The sequence below is a fragment of the Oryx dammah genome, unplaced genomic scaffold (assembly GCF_014754425.2).
Source record: "Oryx dammah isolate SB20612 unplaced genomic scaffold, SCBI_Odam_1.1 HiC_scaffold_2, whole genome shotgun sequence".
Classification (NCBI taxonomy): domain Eukaryota; kingdom Metazoa; phylum Chordata; class Mammalia; order Artiodactyla; family Bovidae; genus Oryx; species Oryx dammah.
The window spans coordinates 44,664,826-44,681,965 of NW_024070186.1; the positions used below are offsets into that span (position 1 = coordinate 44,664,826).

General features: G+C 37.4%; 1 protein-coding gene across 6 annotated transcripts in view; it reads left to right on the top strand.

Moving 5' to 3' along the window:
* The window catches only part of MME (membrane metalloendopeptidase), a 108,735-nt gene that overhangs the window by 58,116 nt on the left and 33,479 nt on the right, over window positions 1-17,140 (top strand). For 5 of the 6 annotated variants that reach the window (XM_040247303.1, XM_040247300.1, XM_040247299.1 and 2 more), the window contains exons 10-17: window positions 216-290; window positions 1,180-1,281; window positions 2,897-3,033; window positions 3,143-3,236; window positions 4,376-4,504; window positions 5,248-5,346; window positions 9,301-9,381; window positions 10,647-10,750. In XM_040247303.1, coding sequence (XP_040103237.1) covers window positions 216-290; window positions 1,180-1,281; window positions 2,897-3,033; window positions 3,143-3,236; window positions 4,376-4,504; window positions 5,248-5,346; window positions 9,301-9,381; window positions 10,647-10,750 — 821 coding nt within the window. The remainder of the gene's footprint in view (window positions 1-215; window positions 291-1,179; window positions 1,282-2,896; window positions 3,034-3,142; window positions 3,237-4,375; window positions 4,505-5,247; window positions 5,347-9,300; window positions 9,382-10,646; window positions 10,751-17,140) is intronic. The other variant, XM_040247307.1, reaches the window with a different exon arrangement.

Below are 17,140 nucleotides of genomic sequence, written 5' to 3' on the forward strand. Positions count from 1 at the left end.
TTTTCTCAGCTCTTTGTAAGGCCTCCTCAGACAACCATTTTGCCTTTTTGCATTTTTCTTGAAGTAAATAAATAAATCAGTGAATTGAAGTCATGAGTCATTGTTAACTAGAGAAATAATTCCCATTTTCACCTTTTGTCTCTCTTCACTTAAAATTCCTTCTACTCCTTTCGACCACTAGTTGGGGAGTTGTTATTGAAATTTTCTTTTTTCAGTCAGTGAAAACAGTAATACTGGATGCTGATGATAGCACTAAACTCATTAGGCCACATGAGCGGACAGTCACAGAAGTAAGTGCTAGCACTCTCCTCAGATAATTTGGCACCTACCTGCACTGTGTACTAGGGATTTTCTTGGTCTCACTTGCCTTCAGTTCTTGGCAGAAATCATTGTGTGTGTGTATGTGTGTGTTTTCCTGTCTGAATTTTAACTAGGACACTGAATGGTGGTGGGTAGCAGACAGAGTGGGAGAAGGCAATGGCAGCCCACTCCAGTGTTCTTGCCTGGAGAATCCCAGGGATGGGGGAGCCTGGTGGGCTGCCGTCTATGGGGTCGCACAGAGTCGGACACGACTGAAGCGACTTAGCCGTAGCAGCAGCAGAGTATTTGAGGGATTAATTGGAAATGACTTTATTCAAGAAAATCATTATATGAAATAGCCACAGGCACAACTGAGCTGCCCATTAGCCATGGAAGGAAGGAGGGCTGTAAATATTGCTGATGTGGTTTGTTGTTATAAAAATATAAAAAGATTTTTGAAGACCCCATGGACTGTAGCCTGCCAGGCTCCTGGGTCCATAGGATTTCCTAGCCAAGAATACTGGCGTGGGTAGCTGTTGCCTTTTCCAGGAGAATCTTCCCGACCCAGGGATCAAACCCAGGTCTCTTGCATTGCAGGCAATCTCCTGCACTGCTCGCAGATTCATTGCTGACAGAGCCGTCAAAGAAGCCCTCGTACTTAACACTAACCAAGTCTCGATGATTGTTACTAAATATACTTAAAATCTCTTAATTTCTCTTTTCTTCTTGATGTGACAAGATAAATTATGAAACAAGTACAGCATAGAATTTAAATATAATTATGTTGTACCAATGCTATATTTCTTTCTCCCTTGTATATAGTTATATTTTTCAAAAGAATTATTGGTCTAAAATAATAATAAAACATTAAATCCATAGGCTACAACTAAATCTGAAGATCGAAATGATCCAATGCTTCTTTATAACAAAATGACATTAGCTGAGGTCCAAAATAGATTTTCACTGGAATTCAATGGGAAGGTAAGTAGCAAGATTTAAGTACTTATTATGTCATTTTCAAAGTTAATATTAAAATGCAGTTAAAATTCAATGATTTTTTAATTTATTGAGATAAATTGAACATCAAAATGAATTTAGATGATACCAGCCATTTGACTTTAGCAAAAGACTTGAAAAAAACTATTCTAAATCATTGTATTTATATTTAATTAGAGTGAATTTCAAAGATAAAAAGCCTTTTCAAAGCAGCTATGGAATAGTATTAGGAAGTATCATAAAAAAGGGTTTGGAAACATTAAAAGGGAAAATCCTTCTGAAAGGCCATTATATAACTATGGGACTTGGACAGTCATATAATATGTACCAGACTTCTTACCCCCCAAAAAAAGAATAATTTATTCATAGAACTTGCCATGTTCTCATCAGGGTCATCTATGGAGGTGTTCAAAGCAATACGGAGAAATAGAACACAGGAAACAGAAAAATCTATAGGTACCATTTATAAATGTCAATTGACATCTTTTTGCTTAGTTGTAATTCCTTAGCTAGTATCTAATAATCTCTTCTAAGCTATGCATGTATTCTGTGTGTGAGCTGATGCACACAATTGGATAATGAAGCAACATTCATAAAATCTACGAACTACCACATTCAGTGATGGAATTCTATTTGGAATTGCAATAAACACAATTGCAGTTGTTTTGTTTATTGTCTAATTGCAATAAACAAGGAATTTCTTACATAAAGCTTTTTAACATAATAAGTGTTTAATAAATGTTTTGAGAAAATAGTCCAAGCCACAAAAGGAAATCAAGAAAAGCCATAGCACCTCATACTGAGTAAGTGATCAGTGTATTTATGTACTTCTAGGTAGCCTAAGGTATCAGTAATCTTAAACATTCTCAAGCATTGACATGTGACATTTCAGCAAGATTTGCATAGCCTGCACTTTTGCTGTCTTCCCTTATATCCACTGGAGGTTGAATAACCACAATTCCCACTGAAAGAATAACAGAGAAACAAGGTTCTATCTTTCAGTAACTCCAAATCCAGCTTCTGAAGTGTGAAAACTGCATAAAATACGTTTTGTTCATCTTCACGAGACCATGTATGTCTCATCGTTACCGTTACTTATACCTCTGCTAGAGCAATAGGGTGCTTTCACTTTCATGAACAACACAGTCTCCACTGAAATGGATTACTGTGTTAAAACGAAGTGTCTATTAGCATACACTTTTAAGGAATATGCATATTATACCCATTTAAATTTTTGCTTAAACCTAGAAAACATTATAGCTAAATTTCTTTGTCTCTCATATGGATGGGCTAGACCAAGAATATGACATTGAGCCTGATTTCTACCATATGACTACTATTCCTAGAGGCTTTGTTATTGCTCTTAAATGGTTGGTTTAATTCTGCATTTAAATAATTATGCTGCAGAACTAATTTTTATTCAAAAACTGACAGAAGCAATTAAAGAAGTCCAAACAAATATCACACTGACCATTGTGATAATTATATAGTGATACAATTGATACTGTAACCATGTCTGACCCTGTAACCATAACTGATTCTTGGAACCAAGAAGAAAAGTCCATAATTACTGAATGTTTTGTGCCTGATTTTTTTCCAGCCATTCAGCTGGTCAAATTTCACAAATGAAATCATGTCTACTGTGAATATCAATGTTCCACATGAGGAAGAAGTGATTGTTTATGCTCCAGAATATTTAACCAATCTTAAGCTCATTCTTGCCAAATATTCTGCCAGGTAGGTATGTCAGCGTGCCCATGTCCCCAAAGTTTGCATTTAATATCATTCTTTAGAAGCTTTGCAGCCTCATCTTTTCTGTTGCTGGGTGGTGGGTTTTTTTATACAGAGATCTTCAAAATTTAATGTCCTGGCGGTTCATAATGGATCTTGTAAGCAGCCTCAGCCGAAACTACAAGGAGTCCAGAAATGCTTTCCGCAAGGTGAAGAAAAAATCTCTCTTTTCTTAAGACTTAAAGCATAAAGAGATCCATGGTTATGAAGGCTTGCCATGTCCATTGCTAGAATGTGGTAAACTTTGTGAAGAGACAGAAGGCCAAATGTTGGTTACTTTGCCTATATTCAAGCCATGTTGCCTAGGAGAGCCAGGTTTCAGGTGCTCTGTTGTTGTATGTCTACTTTGGCACCATGATTGAATTGCCCTGGAAGGAAGGGCATTTGGTTATTTGCACAGTTCATGATAGAGTACTGGCTTGGTTTGGTGTTGTGTTCCAAGTAATTTCAGGGCTATCTATCTCAATTAATTTGATTTTTCTAGTACTCACAGCACAGTAGACATACAAACAGATGGACTACATTGTGTGGACTACCCACTGAGAATACACCTACCTGGAGATACCCTTAAGACCTTTTATTAGGCTGTACCCATATTACTTAAACAATCATCATTTTGGTCCTAATGTGAGAGGAATGAGAAAGTCCTAATGTGAAAAAGGAGAAATTCTCACAAATGTATTGGTTGGTGTCATGGGAAGGGAATAATTCTGATTGATTGAAATTTTTAATTTTTTACCTTTAAAAGAAAATGTAGATATTTTAAAAATTAAAGAAGATAAAAGCTGTGTTTTGCTAAGTTTTCCTTCCATAAATGTATCCCTTTATTGGTACTTAAATGTGTACACATGCAGTTCTAAGTACTGGAAGTTCAGCAAAAGCATTGAAAAACAGCAACGTGTTTTCTTGTATACCAGGTCTCTCCCATGTTACATATATTGAATATTGTTTCATGTTTATGTTTATGCAGTGGCAACAGCATTATTTTGAGATTTGGCGGGGCAGAGTTTTTTTTCCTAAAGTGGTCCAGAAGGATATTAACTTGCAGTAGCCAACAGTTCTTCTAGGACTTGCTACTGAAAATATACCTTATTTCCAGATCATATATAAGTAATAATTCTATTGGATTGCATTCTTTCCTATGCAAGGACATCCTGACGTGTGAGGAGATGCAATGAATATTGAAAGAATTTGAGACATAAGAGTAGAGTCCTATGAAATGTGTGCTCTTGCCACACTTCAGCTGTCTATGCCTGCTCAAACGCCATTTCCTTTCTCTCTCCCATAGGCTCTTTATGGCACAACATCAGAAACAGCAACTTGGAGACGCTGTGCAAACTATGTCAATGGGAATATGGAAAATGCCGTGGGAAGGCTCTATGTGGAAGCGGCATTTCCTGGAGATAGTAAACATGTGGTAATGTTTTCAGCACAGTACTCTATCAGTTTGCGTCAATGGGCAGTCACAATAGTCCATGATTTTGCTAAAATTTTACTGATTGGCTGAGAACTTCTGAATTACCATTTGCCATTATTTCCCAATAAATTTTATCCTCCCTCCCCCAAGGGTCTGCATATTTTTCTAATCCTAATATTGTTTAACCCAAAAGCAATTGTCCATTTTCCAGGAGCAGTGTATTCACAATACTTAGTCACATGTTCTTATAATATAGTCATTTGTAGTCTTTTCTATTAGCAAAATTGACTAAGAATTAGTATTTTTTCTTAAAAAAGCAGAAAGTAAATCAGAGTTCATTTGAAGTATAAGCCAAGTACTGTATTTTTTATTGTTACTGAAGTGAAGACAAAGAAACTTAAAGGCAAGGTGAAAGAATCTATTGAAATGCTACTTCATGCTTAACGAAACTAGTAATAGTAATGACAGCTAGTATTTTACGTTAGTTCTTCTTTCTTGATAATGGACACCATACATTTTAAAGAAGAATTTTATTAATGTATACATTAAGATCTATTCAATCATTAGTGTTGATAATGGAAGTGCTGCTTTAAAAATATAATTATCCCTTTGTTTAGATCATTTATAAATTTATATTTATTAACATTATTAAATCAACACAGCTTATGATTCTATTTTTCTTAATTTTTATTACAAAAAATTATCTCATGGCTTATATTTGCTTTCTGTTCTTTTGGTTTAAGGTTGAGGATTTAATTGCCCAGATCCGGGAGGTTTTTATTCAGACTTTAGATGACCTAACTTGGATGGATGCTGAAACAAAAAAGAAAGCTGAGGAAAAGGTAAAGAGCAAAGCAGAGCTAACTACCAAAGAAAAATCTATAAGAAAAGATGAACTTTTAAGATATTTGAGGAAAATGTGGTAATCAAGAATTGTATAAAATAAAAACATACTCTTTCAAGATGTAACATTTACAGGAACAGTTTTCATGGATGAAGCTTTTTTTCTATGATTTTCATCTTTCATTATTTCTTTGCAACTAGCTCCTACTCTCCATGTTCATCTCAAAACTTTGAAAGAAAAAACTCCTTTTCGTTAAAAAAGAAGTCTTCACAAACCAAGAAAATAAGAGAAAAATCTTGTGTGGATAAGAAAACATTAAAAGATATTATCAGTGGTTCATATTTTTCCTCCTTTTATGAAACATATTTAAAAGACTTCTACCAATATTCAATCATCTTTAATGTAAATTTCTAGCTAAAAATTTGTAAACATGTGCTATTTTTTTTTAATATAACCTAGGGAAAATAATACCAAATTTCTATTAAGCCAAAGTGAGGTAGTACATTATTTGAATACTATAGATGTCCTACAGTTACAGAGATATTGATGGAGCTCTTTATAAACTATTCTTATTTACCCCCCATTATTCACCTTTTATTGAAATTTTTAACATCTTGCATAGAGTGAGCAAAATGGAAATTCTAAGAAAATCTCAGGTTTAAATTTACTATGCCATTGTCTTGATAACTATATAAAACTGGAAGGAACACATCCAGTGAAAACTGCATGTGGTTTATAAGCAGTATTCACATGCAACATGATTATTCCTCTATAGTTAGAGTAGCAGGAAGACCAGACCATTCTCTAAACTTAACACAGAAAGCGTCCATAAATCTATTTATAATAAGAGAATCCAACTGAAGTCTAGTTTTCTTTCAGGATTAGATCACATAGAAGGATCATCTTCTTCAGTGGCCATAGAACCCTGGATGACTCAGATCTAGAATTTGGCACCCCTCTATCTTTTGGAGAAGGAAATGGCACTCCACTCCAGTACTCTTGCCTGGAAAATCCCATGGACAGAGGAGCCTGGTGGGCTACAGTCCATGGGGTCGCACAGAGTCGGACATGACTGAGCGACTTCACTCACTTATAGCTATCTTTGCAGCACTCTATCTAGCTCCTCAGAAGTTCAGGCTGGATTTGCTCCTTTCATGTTCTAGCTGTCATAACATGGTTCTTTTTGATGTAACCAATTAAGGTGTTCTCGATTTAATAATTTCCCAAGGTGATATAAAACTCTGGATATACAAGTTGCTTTGTGAAAGAGTCCCATACTCAAAAAGTTTAGGCAACACTTCCTGAAGGAAGGCTTCCCTGATCCTACCCTTGATTAGGTTACATGCCTCTAGGGTATGATTTTATGGCATCATACATCACACTTGAGAGTTAATATTCATTTTATTGCCTACCATTGACCTTTGCAATAAACTCTCCATGAGCAGTAATTTTTGCATTGTATCCTTAACCCCTTACAAAGTACCTGGTTTGTTGTAGACCCTAGAACACAAATTGAACGAATAAATAGGCAAACAAATTCATCCTCTTGGATTTGCAATTACTTAATTGTAGACTCTAAGACGTCCTTCAGTGAAAGAGCCTGCTTCACGTTTCTGTCATAGTGCATGCATGCTCAGTCTCTCAGACATGTCCAGCTCTTTGCGACCCCATGGACTGTAGCCTGCCAGGCTCCTCTGTCTATGGAATTTTCCAGGCAAGGATACTGGAGTGGGTTGCCATTTCCTTCTCCAGAGGATCTTTCCAACCCAAGGACTGAACCCATGTCTCCTGAGTCTTCTGCATCAGCAAGGCGGATTCTTTACCTACTGAACCACCTGGGAAGAGCTCACAGTGTTTACCCCCAATATTTTACAATATATCCTTTCTTATGTAGTACCTCCCATTTCTGTAGATTTTGTATCCCTTAGAATACCTTTTGGGGAAACATCTTCTAGAAAATAAAATACCACTGAGAAGGGAGTGATTTATTATGGGCTGACAGTATGGAAAGAAAATAGGCTGGGCCTATTAGGTTAGCTGACACATCTCTCTGATCCACTGGGGAAATCCTAGACTCATGAAATAGATTTGTAACAAAACCACATCCATTTGCTGGCAAAACAAATAACTCAGAGATGCAAGCTTAATACCTCATGAAAAATGTAAATTAGTTAAATTATTTAAGAGCAACCTGGTATGATTGAATCAAATATCTTTGAGGAAAAGTGAGAGAAGTGAAAAATAGAAATACCAAGTAGTAAGCAAGTGGGCTTCCCAGGTGGCGCTAGTGGTAAAGAACTAGCCTGCCAGTGCAGGAGACATGAGAGAGGCAGGTTCGATCCCTGGGTTGGAAAGATCCCATGGAGGAGGGCTTGGTAACCCACTCCAATATTCTTGTCTGGAGAATCCCATGGACAGAGGAGCCTGGTGGGCTATGGTTCATAGTGTCACTTAGAATTGGGCACAACTGAAGTGACCAACCTAGATAGTATATTCATAAGCAGAGATGTTACTTTGCCGACTAAGGTCCGTCTAGTCAAGGCTATGGTTTTTCCTGTGGTCATGTATGCATGTGAGAGTTGGACTGTGGAGAAGGCTGAGTGCCGAAGAATTGATGCTTTTGAACTGTGGTGTTGGAGAAGACTCTTGAGAATCCCTTGGACTGCAAGGTGATCCAATCAGTCCATCCTAAAGGAGATCAACCCTGGGATTTCTTTGGAAGGAATGATGCTAAAGCTGAAACTCCAGTACTTTGGCCACCTCATGCGAAGAGTTGACTCATTGGAAAAGACTGTGATGCTGGGAAGGATTGGGAGCAGGAGAAGAAGGGGACGACCGAGGATGAGATGGCTGGATGGTATCATGGACTCGATGGACTCGATGAGTCTGAGTGAACTCCAGGAGATGGTGATGGACAGGGAGGCCTGGCGTGCTGCGATTCATGGGGTCGCAAAGAGTTGGACACAACTGAGCGACTGAACTGAACTGAAGTAACTTAGCACCCACAAGCAAGTGATGATGATATAATTATAAGTAAACAATTTTAAGGACGGCCCATGTAATGCCAGTGGTAAAGAACTGGCCTGCCAATGCAGGAGGCTTAAGAGGCTCGGGTTTGATCCCTGGATTGGGAAGATTCCCTAGAGGAAGGCTTAGCAACCCAGTCCAGTATTCTTGCCTAGAGAATCCCGTGGACAGAGGAGCCTGGAAGGCTGCAGTCCATAGGGTCGCAAAGAGTCAGACACAACTGAAGCAACTTAGCATGCACATCCACAAAGAATAGTAAGCAAGTGGTAAATATGAGATAGTATAACAAGGAAACCCTGTTTTCTACTCATTTAACTAATATCATTCATTCAACTGTGGAAAGTTGGGTACACTAGCTCTGGAGACCGAAAGAGAACATAAAAACTCCAGGAACCAATATTCAAGAAGAATATTTAGCACTGAACCTGTAAGCCCACATCTGTTTTCTCAGCTGCATTGGTGAAGTGGAAAGATAAGCTACTAGAACGGGAGTTCTAAATATTATTTCTCCTATAGTAGTAGTCGTAGTAGTAAAGTCGCTAAGTTGTGTCTGACTCTTGCGACCCCATGGACTGTAAGATTAAAGAAAAAAGCCTTACAGAGAAAAGTTGATAAGAGTAATACCTGTGTTTGTAATACCTTTGTTCCAATACCTATGGAACAAAGACTTGTCAGTTTTTCGTGTTAATTTTCTTGGGCAAGCTTCAGACTATGAGAATAGGGTATTAGAAGCCAAATTTCAGGACTCTTTTATTTTGAATTCCAAGAAGAAGCCATGGCAAAGATCTCTGTTTAAGTGTGGTCAAATACTCATTTTGTAAATAGTATGGATCAAGTTATTCAATTTCCAGTCAAGGGCATAATCATAAAGTTTGCATTTAAAAGTTCATAATCATGCTCACATTCAATATTATAATTTTCATAGGCCTTAGCAATTAAAGAAAGAATTGGCTATCCTGATGACATTATTTCAAATGATGACAAACTGAATAATGAGTACCTTGAGGTAAGTCTTAAAAAGACTCTGCACTGATGATGCCTGAGGCTGGGGGCAGTGTTGTTTCTTGCTATGGGGGGGCCCAGAACGTATGTGGACATACAACCAGAGCTCTTATTATATTAACCCTTTAATGCTGAAGCCAGAACTATGTTTTAAAGTTAGCTTATTGTTTCATTGGCCTGGTCTATATTTGGTTTTCTTATTTTGCTTTCCATATAGTCCATTTTAAGAGTAGTAATAAAAACTTGGTGTTTTTTTTTTAAGAGCATTAAAGCATAGATTTTTAAGTGATGAACAGACAGTACTCAGGCTTCTTATACATGCCTGAAAAGTCAAATCTTCAGGTTTCTTTCCAATTTCTAATTATTCCTCCACTGGATTAACCTGATCATGTCTTCTCTGTTTAGAAAAAAAAAGAGCATCTATTATTTGAGAATGAGAAACTGTTTTATTCCCCTTGTGTAATGTAAATGATGAAACCAGAATTGATTGAAGTATGGATTTCAGAGTCAGATAAGAGCTTATTGCTAACCTTGTAGTCTCCATGACTACTTGCCGCCTTGGTGACAAGGTGGTCCTTGCCTAGATCCGGGGATGATGATTTCTAATCGTTTATTACTAGCCTAAATAGAGAGTTTGCAAGGCACAGTGCCCTCATTTCTTTTTCTATTGCAGAAAAGTTGACTTTTTTTAAAATGAGCTCACTGTAGCATGTGAGTCCTCGGGGCCCCTGTGGCAGGAATCTAGTGGCTGAACACATAGCCTCACAGCTGAACTGTGTGGGTTCAGATCTCAGTTCTACCACACACTAACTGGCTAAGAGCATCAACTCAAAGTCAGACTCCTAGGGTTCAAATCTCAACTTCATCACGAATGAACTTGGACAAGTGACTTGTCTGTGCCTCAGTTTCCTCAACTTTAAAATGGTGATAACAGCCCATCTTCATAAAATTATTTTGAGGAGTAGAAGCATAAGTGTTCTTATAACACAGTAAATAAGAATGCTGTTATCTGTCATGTAAGGATTTATATCAATATAGAAAAGCTTGTTTGACACTTAGTTTCATTTGATTAATTAGAAAAGAATACACTAAAGGAATGATTCAGCCAGAGCAGCAGTGACTTGTATAGAGTTAATTAGAACTTGATTTTTCTTTGGCAAGTTTTAATGCTCTCTAACTTTATTAAGTGATAATATCTTAATGCTATTTAGCAAAACTTTGGAGACACGTTTTTAATATTGTTCTCAAAATTCTTTTAAATTAATATAGTTGAGCTACCAGGAAGAAGAATACTTTGAGAATATAATTCAAAACTTGAAGTTTGGCCAAAATAGACAACTAAAGAAACTTCGAGAAAAGGTGGACAAGGATGAGTATGTATATTTCAATTTTCTAATATGTTCATTCAGAAGAGGGACTTTGTTGAATTAAGAACCTGACTTAGAATAAACGTTAAAAGGTGGAATGTTCTCTTTCTATTGAGTACTTCTAAAAGCATCTAAGAATATAGGAGGATTTAATCAAAATATAAATTTTTTCCTTAAAGTGTCAGACTACCTTTGGTTTCTTCTCATATTATTGTCTGTCTCTTCTCCTTTTTTGTGGACAGAGCTCCCTAGAACACTTTAGTCTAAGCAGTCCTTAGCTCCTTCAAACCTTCTTTGAGTCTATTATTGTACTCAGAATTATCATCTACCCTCAGCCCCTCCTACCTTTCTATTGTTCAGCCATCCTGCAACTCTGTCCCCTACCTAGCTTGTCCACGTAACACTTCTTTCAACCTTGTGAGAACCAAATCTGAGATCTCAAGATTCAGTCGCATTCATAGCTTTCAAATGATCTTAGTCTCTGCTTACTAGTGATATTAGTACATCATAGTAATGATCAGCTTAGTGTTTATTTTTCAGTTAAATGGGTACGTTTAAAATATTTATCAACATAAGTGTTTATGCACTTAAATCCCCAGAACTATCTGTGTGGATTTTTCCCCACACAGCTCCAAGAGAATAGGAGATCGTTCAGCACAGTGCTGGACACATAGGAGATTTTCAATTAAATTAATGAGTGAGCAAGTGCAAAGTAAATATACTAACTTGATCTTTATGGTAACTGACACAATACCATGCTGCTGCTGCTGCTGCTGCTAAGTCGCTTCAGTCGTGTCCGACTCTGTGCGACCTCATAGACTGCAGCCCACCAGGCTCCGCCGTCCCTGGGATTCTCCAGGCAAGAACACTGGAGTGGGTTGCCATTTCCTTCTCCAATGCGTGAAAGTGAAGTTGCTCAGTCGTGTCCGACTCTTAGCAACCCCATGGACTGTAGCCTACCAGGCTCCTCCATTCATGGGATTTTCCAGGCAAGAGTACTGGAGTGGGGTGCCACTGCCTTCTCCGAATACCATGCTAGTGAAGTGTATGGTTCACTTCTGTATTCCTTTATTCTTTCACCAACATTTGTTAAGCAAATATTTTGGAATACTGAACAAGTCAAGGTGGGAACTGGAAAAATCAAAGGTGAACTTTGATTGAATTACATTATATTACAATAGTAGAGTGTAGGAAAGATGTGTTATAATAAACTGCCTCCAGGAGGGAAATGTGCCAAGAAAGGGACAAAGTACAGGACTATTTGATGACAGAGTGCTCTCTTCTCAGTAAACCAAGTACAAGTTGGACAAAATTCCCAGTATGAAAATGCCAATACATTTCAATCCCTGTATAGCATTTTGAACCCTTCAGGTATTCTGAAGAAGAGACCAATTTCTTTTACTGACCTCTGTGTTTACACTGGAGCAAATGTTATATTATCTGGTACTAAAAATAGGGCAGCAAATGTCGGAGGATGTTTAGTGTCCCAGGTGGGAAAGAAAGAGATTGGGTACATATGGCTTCTATCATACTCAGTTGTCAAATCCTAGCTGTACAAATTGACAGAAAGTCATCAAAAAGAATACCCTGTGGAAAAATTTATAATCAAGTATGAATGTTTTCATTTCTTTACAAAATATAGTTACATACTATATAGTTACATTTAATAATTGTTAGCACTCTGTAAAATACCTGTATACAATTATCATCAAATATTCTTTCTGAAAAGAGCTAATATAAGCTGCATCCACCTGACATCAGAATATTTCTTCATAATTTAAAAAATTGTTGTTGAATTATTGCTTGATGTTCTCTTTGGAAGTTAATATAGTCTCAGTTCCATAATAATTTTGTAATGTAGTGTGTAATTTTCACTCCTTTTCATCATATGTGTTGATCTTCTCTGAGTTCTTTTATCTTTACCACAGATAATCAATAGCAAAGACTGTATCTAAGATTTAATGAATGTTTTCTCAATAGCATGCACAGCTCAGTGGTAATTTTTGGATCCTTTCCATGAGCTTCTGACAGTCAATGACAAGTGCAATATGCCTTTTAAAGTCTTCACTGCCATATGAGGCTAGTTTTTCTTCCTTTCTCATCTTCTACCTGTATGCTGAGTACAAGGGTTCAACACTCTTGATTGCACTTTAGATTCACCTGGGGAGTATTTGAAATAGACTGATTCCCCAGCTCTCCTCCCCGAGATTGTGATGTACATGCCTCTAGGTGGGGTCTCAGGTACTGGTATTCTTTTTAAGTACCACACCCCCTTCTCAAGTCAGAATCTTTGCATTAATGTTAATTCCTTTTTATATTGAATCATACTTGCTCATATTCAATATTGTGAGATATTTTTACAAGATGATACCTTTAATTTAGGAATTTTGATTTTTTAAAAAAACTTAAATTTATATTGGACTCTACTTGATTTGTAATGCTGTGTTAGTTTCAGGTGTACAGCAAAGTGATTCAGTTATACATATATCTATTCTTTTTTCAAATTATTTTCCTATTTAGGTTATTGCAGAATAGTGAGTAAAGTTCCCTGTGCTATACTCTAGGCCTTTGTTGGTTATCTACCTTAAATATAGCAGTATGTATATGTCAATCCTAAACTCCCAATTTATCCCCCTCCCCCTTTCCCTTTTGGTAACTATAAGTTTGCTTTCCTTTTTTTAAAAAAAAAATATATATTTATTTATTTATTTGGCTGCACTGGGTCCTAGCCATGGCATGTGAGAGCTGGTTCCCTGATCAGGGTTGGAACCCAAGCCCCCTGCATTGGGAGCACAATATGTTAGAAACTAGACTACCAGGGAAGTCCCGATATGAGTTTGTTTTCTATCCCTGGGTCAGAAAGATTCCCATGGAGAAGGGCATGGCAACCCACTCCAGTATTCTTGCCTGGAGGATCTCGTGGACAGAGGAGCCTGGTGGGTTACAGTCCATGGGTCACAAAGAGTTGGACACAACTGAACGACTAACACACACACGGGTTCATCATTCCAGAGCAATTCTTTTCTATCATCTCTGGCAATTGCTGTGATGTTTACTACAAATCCTATTTGGCATGAGGACATGTGAATCCATCTTACATCTCCATTGTCATGCCTTATTCAGACATTTCTCATTGTTCACCAGAGTGATTACAATATTTTTCCTAATCTTATAAATCATCTCACAGTCTATCTTGAGCTAATTCTCCAGGCTACCACCTTAGAGAGCTTTTAAAAACACAGATTGAGTCATGTTGTTTTCTGATGAAAACCTTTCAATGTGTTTTGCCCATCTCATGAAGCTTGTACAAAGCTCTGCAATCTCCTGCTCACACTCCAGAATCCCTTCAGAGTCACCCTACCCCATAGCATTGTCCCAAATCTCCAGCCGTAGGAATTATTTTAAAATCACTGCTCCATCTCTTCCTCCTCCTTATCCCTTACCTTGGACCACTCTTTCTACCCTTGTTCATTTAACAAAAACCTACACTTAGTGTGATTCTTCTTGAGTGTTACCTCCTTACTCATGCATCCCTTACATTTTTCTCTTCACCTTGTGCTTGTATGAAACATATATTAGTCAGAGCGCCAGTATATTATGTTACTTAGCTGGAATAGCCCTTGTTGAAAGAAAGCAGAGGTCATGTATTTGTGTCACCAGAGATTGAACTTTGATGAATAGAATATAGACCTTCCTTCAATGATGATAGAGTGAATGATTGATAAAATTGTCAGTTTGTAACAGTGCTGATAAAGTTAACTCAGCCATTAAAATAAGTACTGATATATCCAAGCATTTCACCATCATCATTGGTGACTATGTCCAACATGATCTCTCTTTTCTCTGCTTAAGAATTCAGAAAATTGAGAAAGTCAGAAAGTTTGAGTGTGATATGCCTGTTAGTCATTTGGCTAAAAGAACCTCCTTCTGCCCATTCAAGCAGCTGGCAACTGCAAAGAACAAAGATTTAAATTTAAAAGGCTGTTGGTTCATGTGGTTTCTGAGTACCTAGCTTATGTTTCCAAAATTACCTCAAACATCATGTTCTCTGGAGACTTAATGACAGTTTGGAAATAATTTCAAGCACATCATGTTATCAAATAGTAATAATGTTAGATTGAAAATGTAATATCCATTGGCAAAATTACTTGGCGAAGTATCTGAAATAATTTACTTTCGGTAACATGATTATTCACTTAGACTCTATGGAACAAACATAAGTCTCTAAAAAGAAACAATGTACTAGGACAAAATAAAGTGAATTCCTTAATTTTAGACTTGACATTATTTTGTTAGTTTCTCAAGACAGAATTTTCTGTAATATAATTTGGACAGGTAGTGCCAGCCTTGGTAAGTTAAGACTGTTGAGCATGTGGAGTTGCATTTCATAAACTACAATGACTTATTTCACTGTTGCATCTTTCTTGCCATTGTACATCAAAATTAAACAAGTTGACAGTAATAGCAGCCAACTCAATAAACATTTTACCAAATAGCTCCAGTGTGCAAAGTACTGTGCTACGCTATAGAGGATATAGAGATGAGTAAGACTCAGAGCTAGCAATCTAATGGAAGAGGCAGGTGTGTAACAATGAAAGCCGATGAAAGGCGGAGTTGGCTGTTGCGATTACAAGACAACAAGGTGCTAGGATAGCACTTTTTTAAAACCACAATTAAACCTTTACTTATTAGTAAAACATTCTCTGGAAGGAACATGTCAGCATTTAAATTAACGTTGAGGTGAACTAGAGCAAAACAGACAAAATGATTGATTCATTTCTTCTCCTTTATTGCTTCAAGTCTGCTGTTTTTTCTAATCTGGACCAACTGGATGTTTGCTAGTCCCTGCAATAAGTGGTGCTATGGAGGTTGGCGGCCAACAGCTGTGGCTCTGTGTAGTTCTTCTTGAAAGACCAACAGCACCAAAAAGACAGGGTGGCTGGTACCACTGTCGTTTTGCCACTGCAGTGAGTTGCTACCCCTTTTTCAGTGTCTCAGTTCTGCCAGTTACTATCTGTAGCCTTTTAAAAGCCTTGAAGTTTCGGCATTTGTTAAATGAGCAGGTTGATTTAGACTCCATAGCATCTCTAAGGTTCTTTCCAGCACTGAAATGTTAGGGCCCTTACTGTGAAGTTTTGATAAGAGCCAAGATGTTTTAGTCCTTGGCTTTTCCACAAGTGACCCAAGAGAGAAAGACCATATTCTTGTAAGGTAGGGATGTACCTCACTTCTTTCTAAAGTATCTCTTCTGCTATTTCCCCTTCAGTGATGTTTCTAGACTCAGTCTTCTAATTAAGTCTTGTATCATTGAACTTGAATTTCAAAAGAATAGCTATAGAGGATTGCTGTGAAGAAATGAGATGGCCCAGAGGTGGAAAACTGATAAGACTCATGCAGGGTGGGCATTTAGAGTGCTGGAGACTTGGGACACAAGTGCCTCTCCATGGTGTAGATGTCTGGGAAGGTATGTAATGCAGATAGTTTGACTCATCAAGTACTAGTTATTCAGAAAGACTAGCAGACTCAACCTGGACAAGTTACTCTGATTGCCTGCGGCAGTATCTGCCCTGGTGTGCTCATGTTCTACACCTATTATGATAGATTAAAATATTAAGTTCCATTATATAGATTCCCATTAAGATAACAGACTGATTTTTCAACACATTTTTGGATTATAAGCAAAATATATCTTATCAGTAAAAAAAAAATGCATTTGAATTAGCACCCAAGGAAGGTTTGTTTCAGAGGGGAAAGAAGAGATAGAGAAGGAAGGCTAATAAGTTAAAGGTTTAAACTGAAGAGCTTTGCAAAAGAAATCTAGAACTTGATACCAGTGTGCCCTCTTGAGAGTTCAATGCTCAGATAGCGCATGGCTTCTGGTTATTATGACTCTCCACAGTCTGCATGGCAGCAGTGCCTCACCTAGGCTTACCACCCATCATCCTTCTAGGATGAAAAGAGTCAGTACACTTGGGGCTTGAAAGACTCATTGGTATCCCAAGACCTATATGTGTGTGCATGTCTTTCATGTTCTCAATATTGTGCTAAACCCTAGAGATGCTTTAAGAACAAAGCATAAGATAAATAAGTGGGAGTGGGACTCCTTGGAACTTAAAAGCTTCTGCCCAGCAAAAAAAAAAAAAAATTTTTAAGGTAACCTAAGAAATGGGAGAAAATATTTGCTAATCACATATCTGGTAAGGGATTAATCTCCAATATATATAACGCACTCCTATAATTCAACAGCAGAAAAAAAAATCCGAATAACCAATTTAAAATGACCCATGAACAGAGGAGCCTGGTGGGCTATAGTCCATTGGATCACTGAGAGTCAGACACGACTTAGCAACTGAGCACGCACACAAGGATTTGGATAGACATTTCTCCAAAGACGTA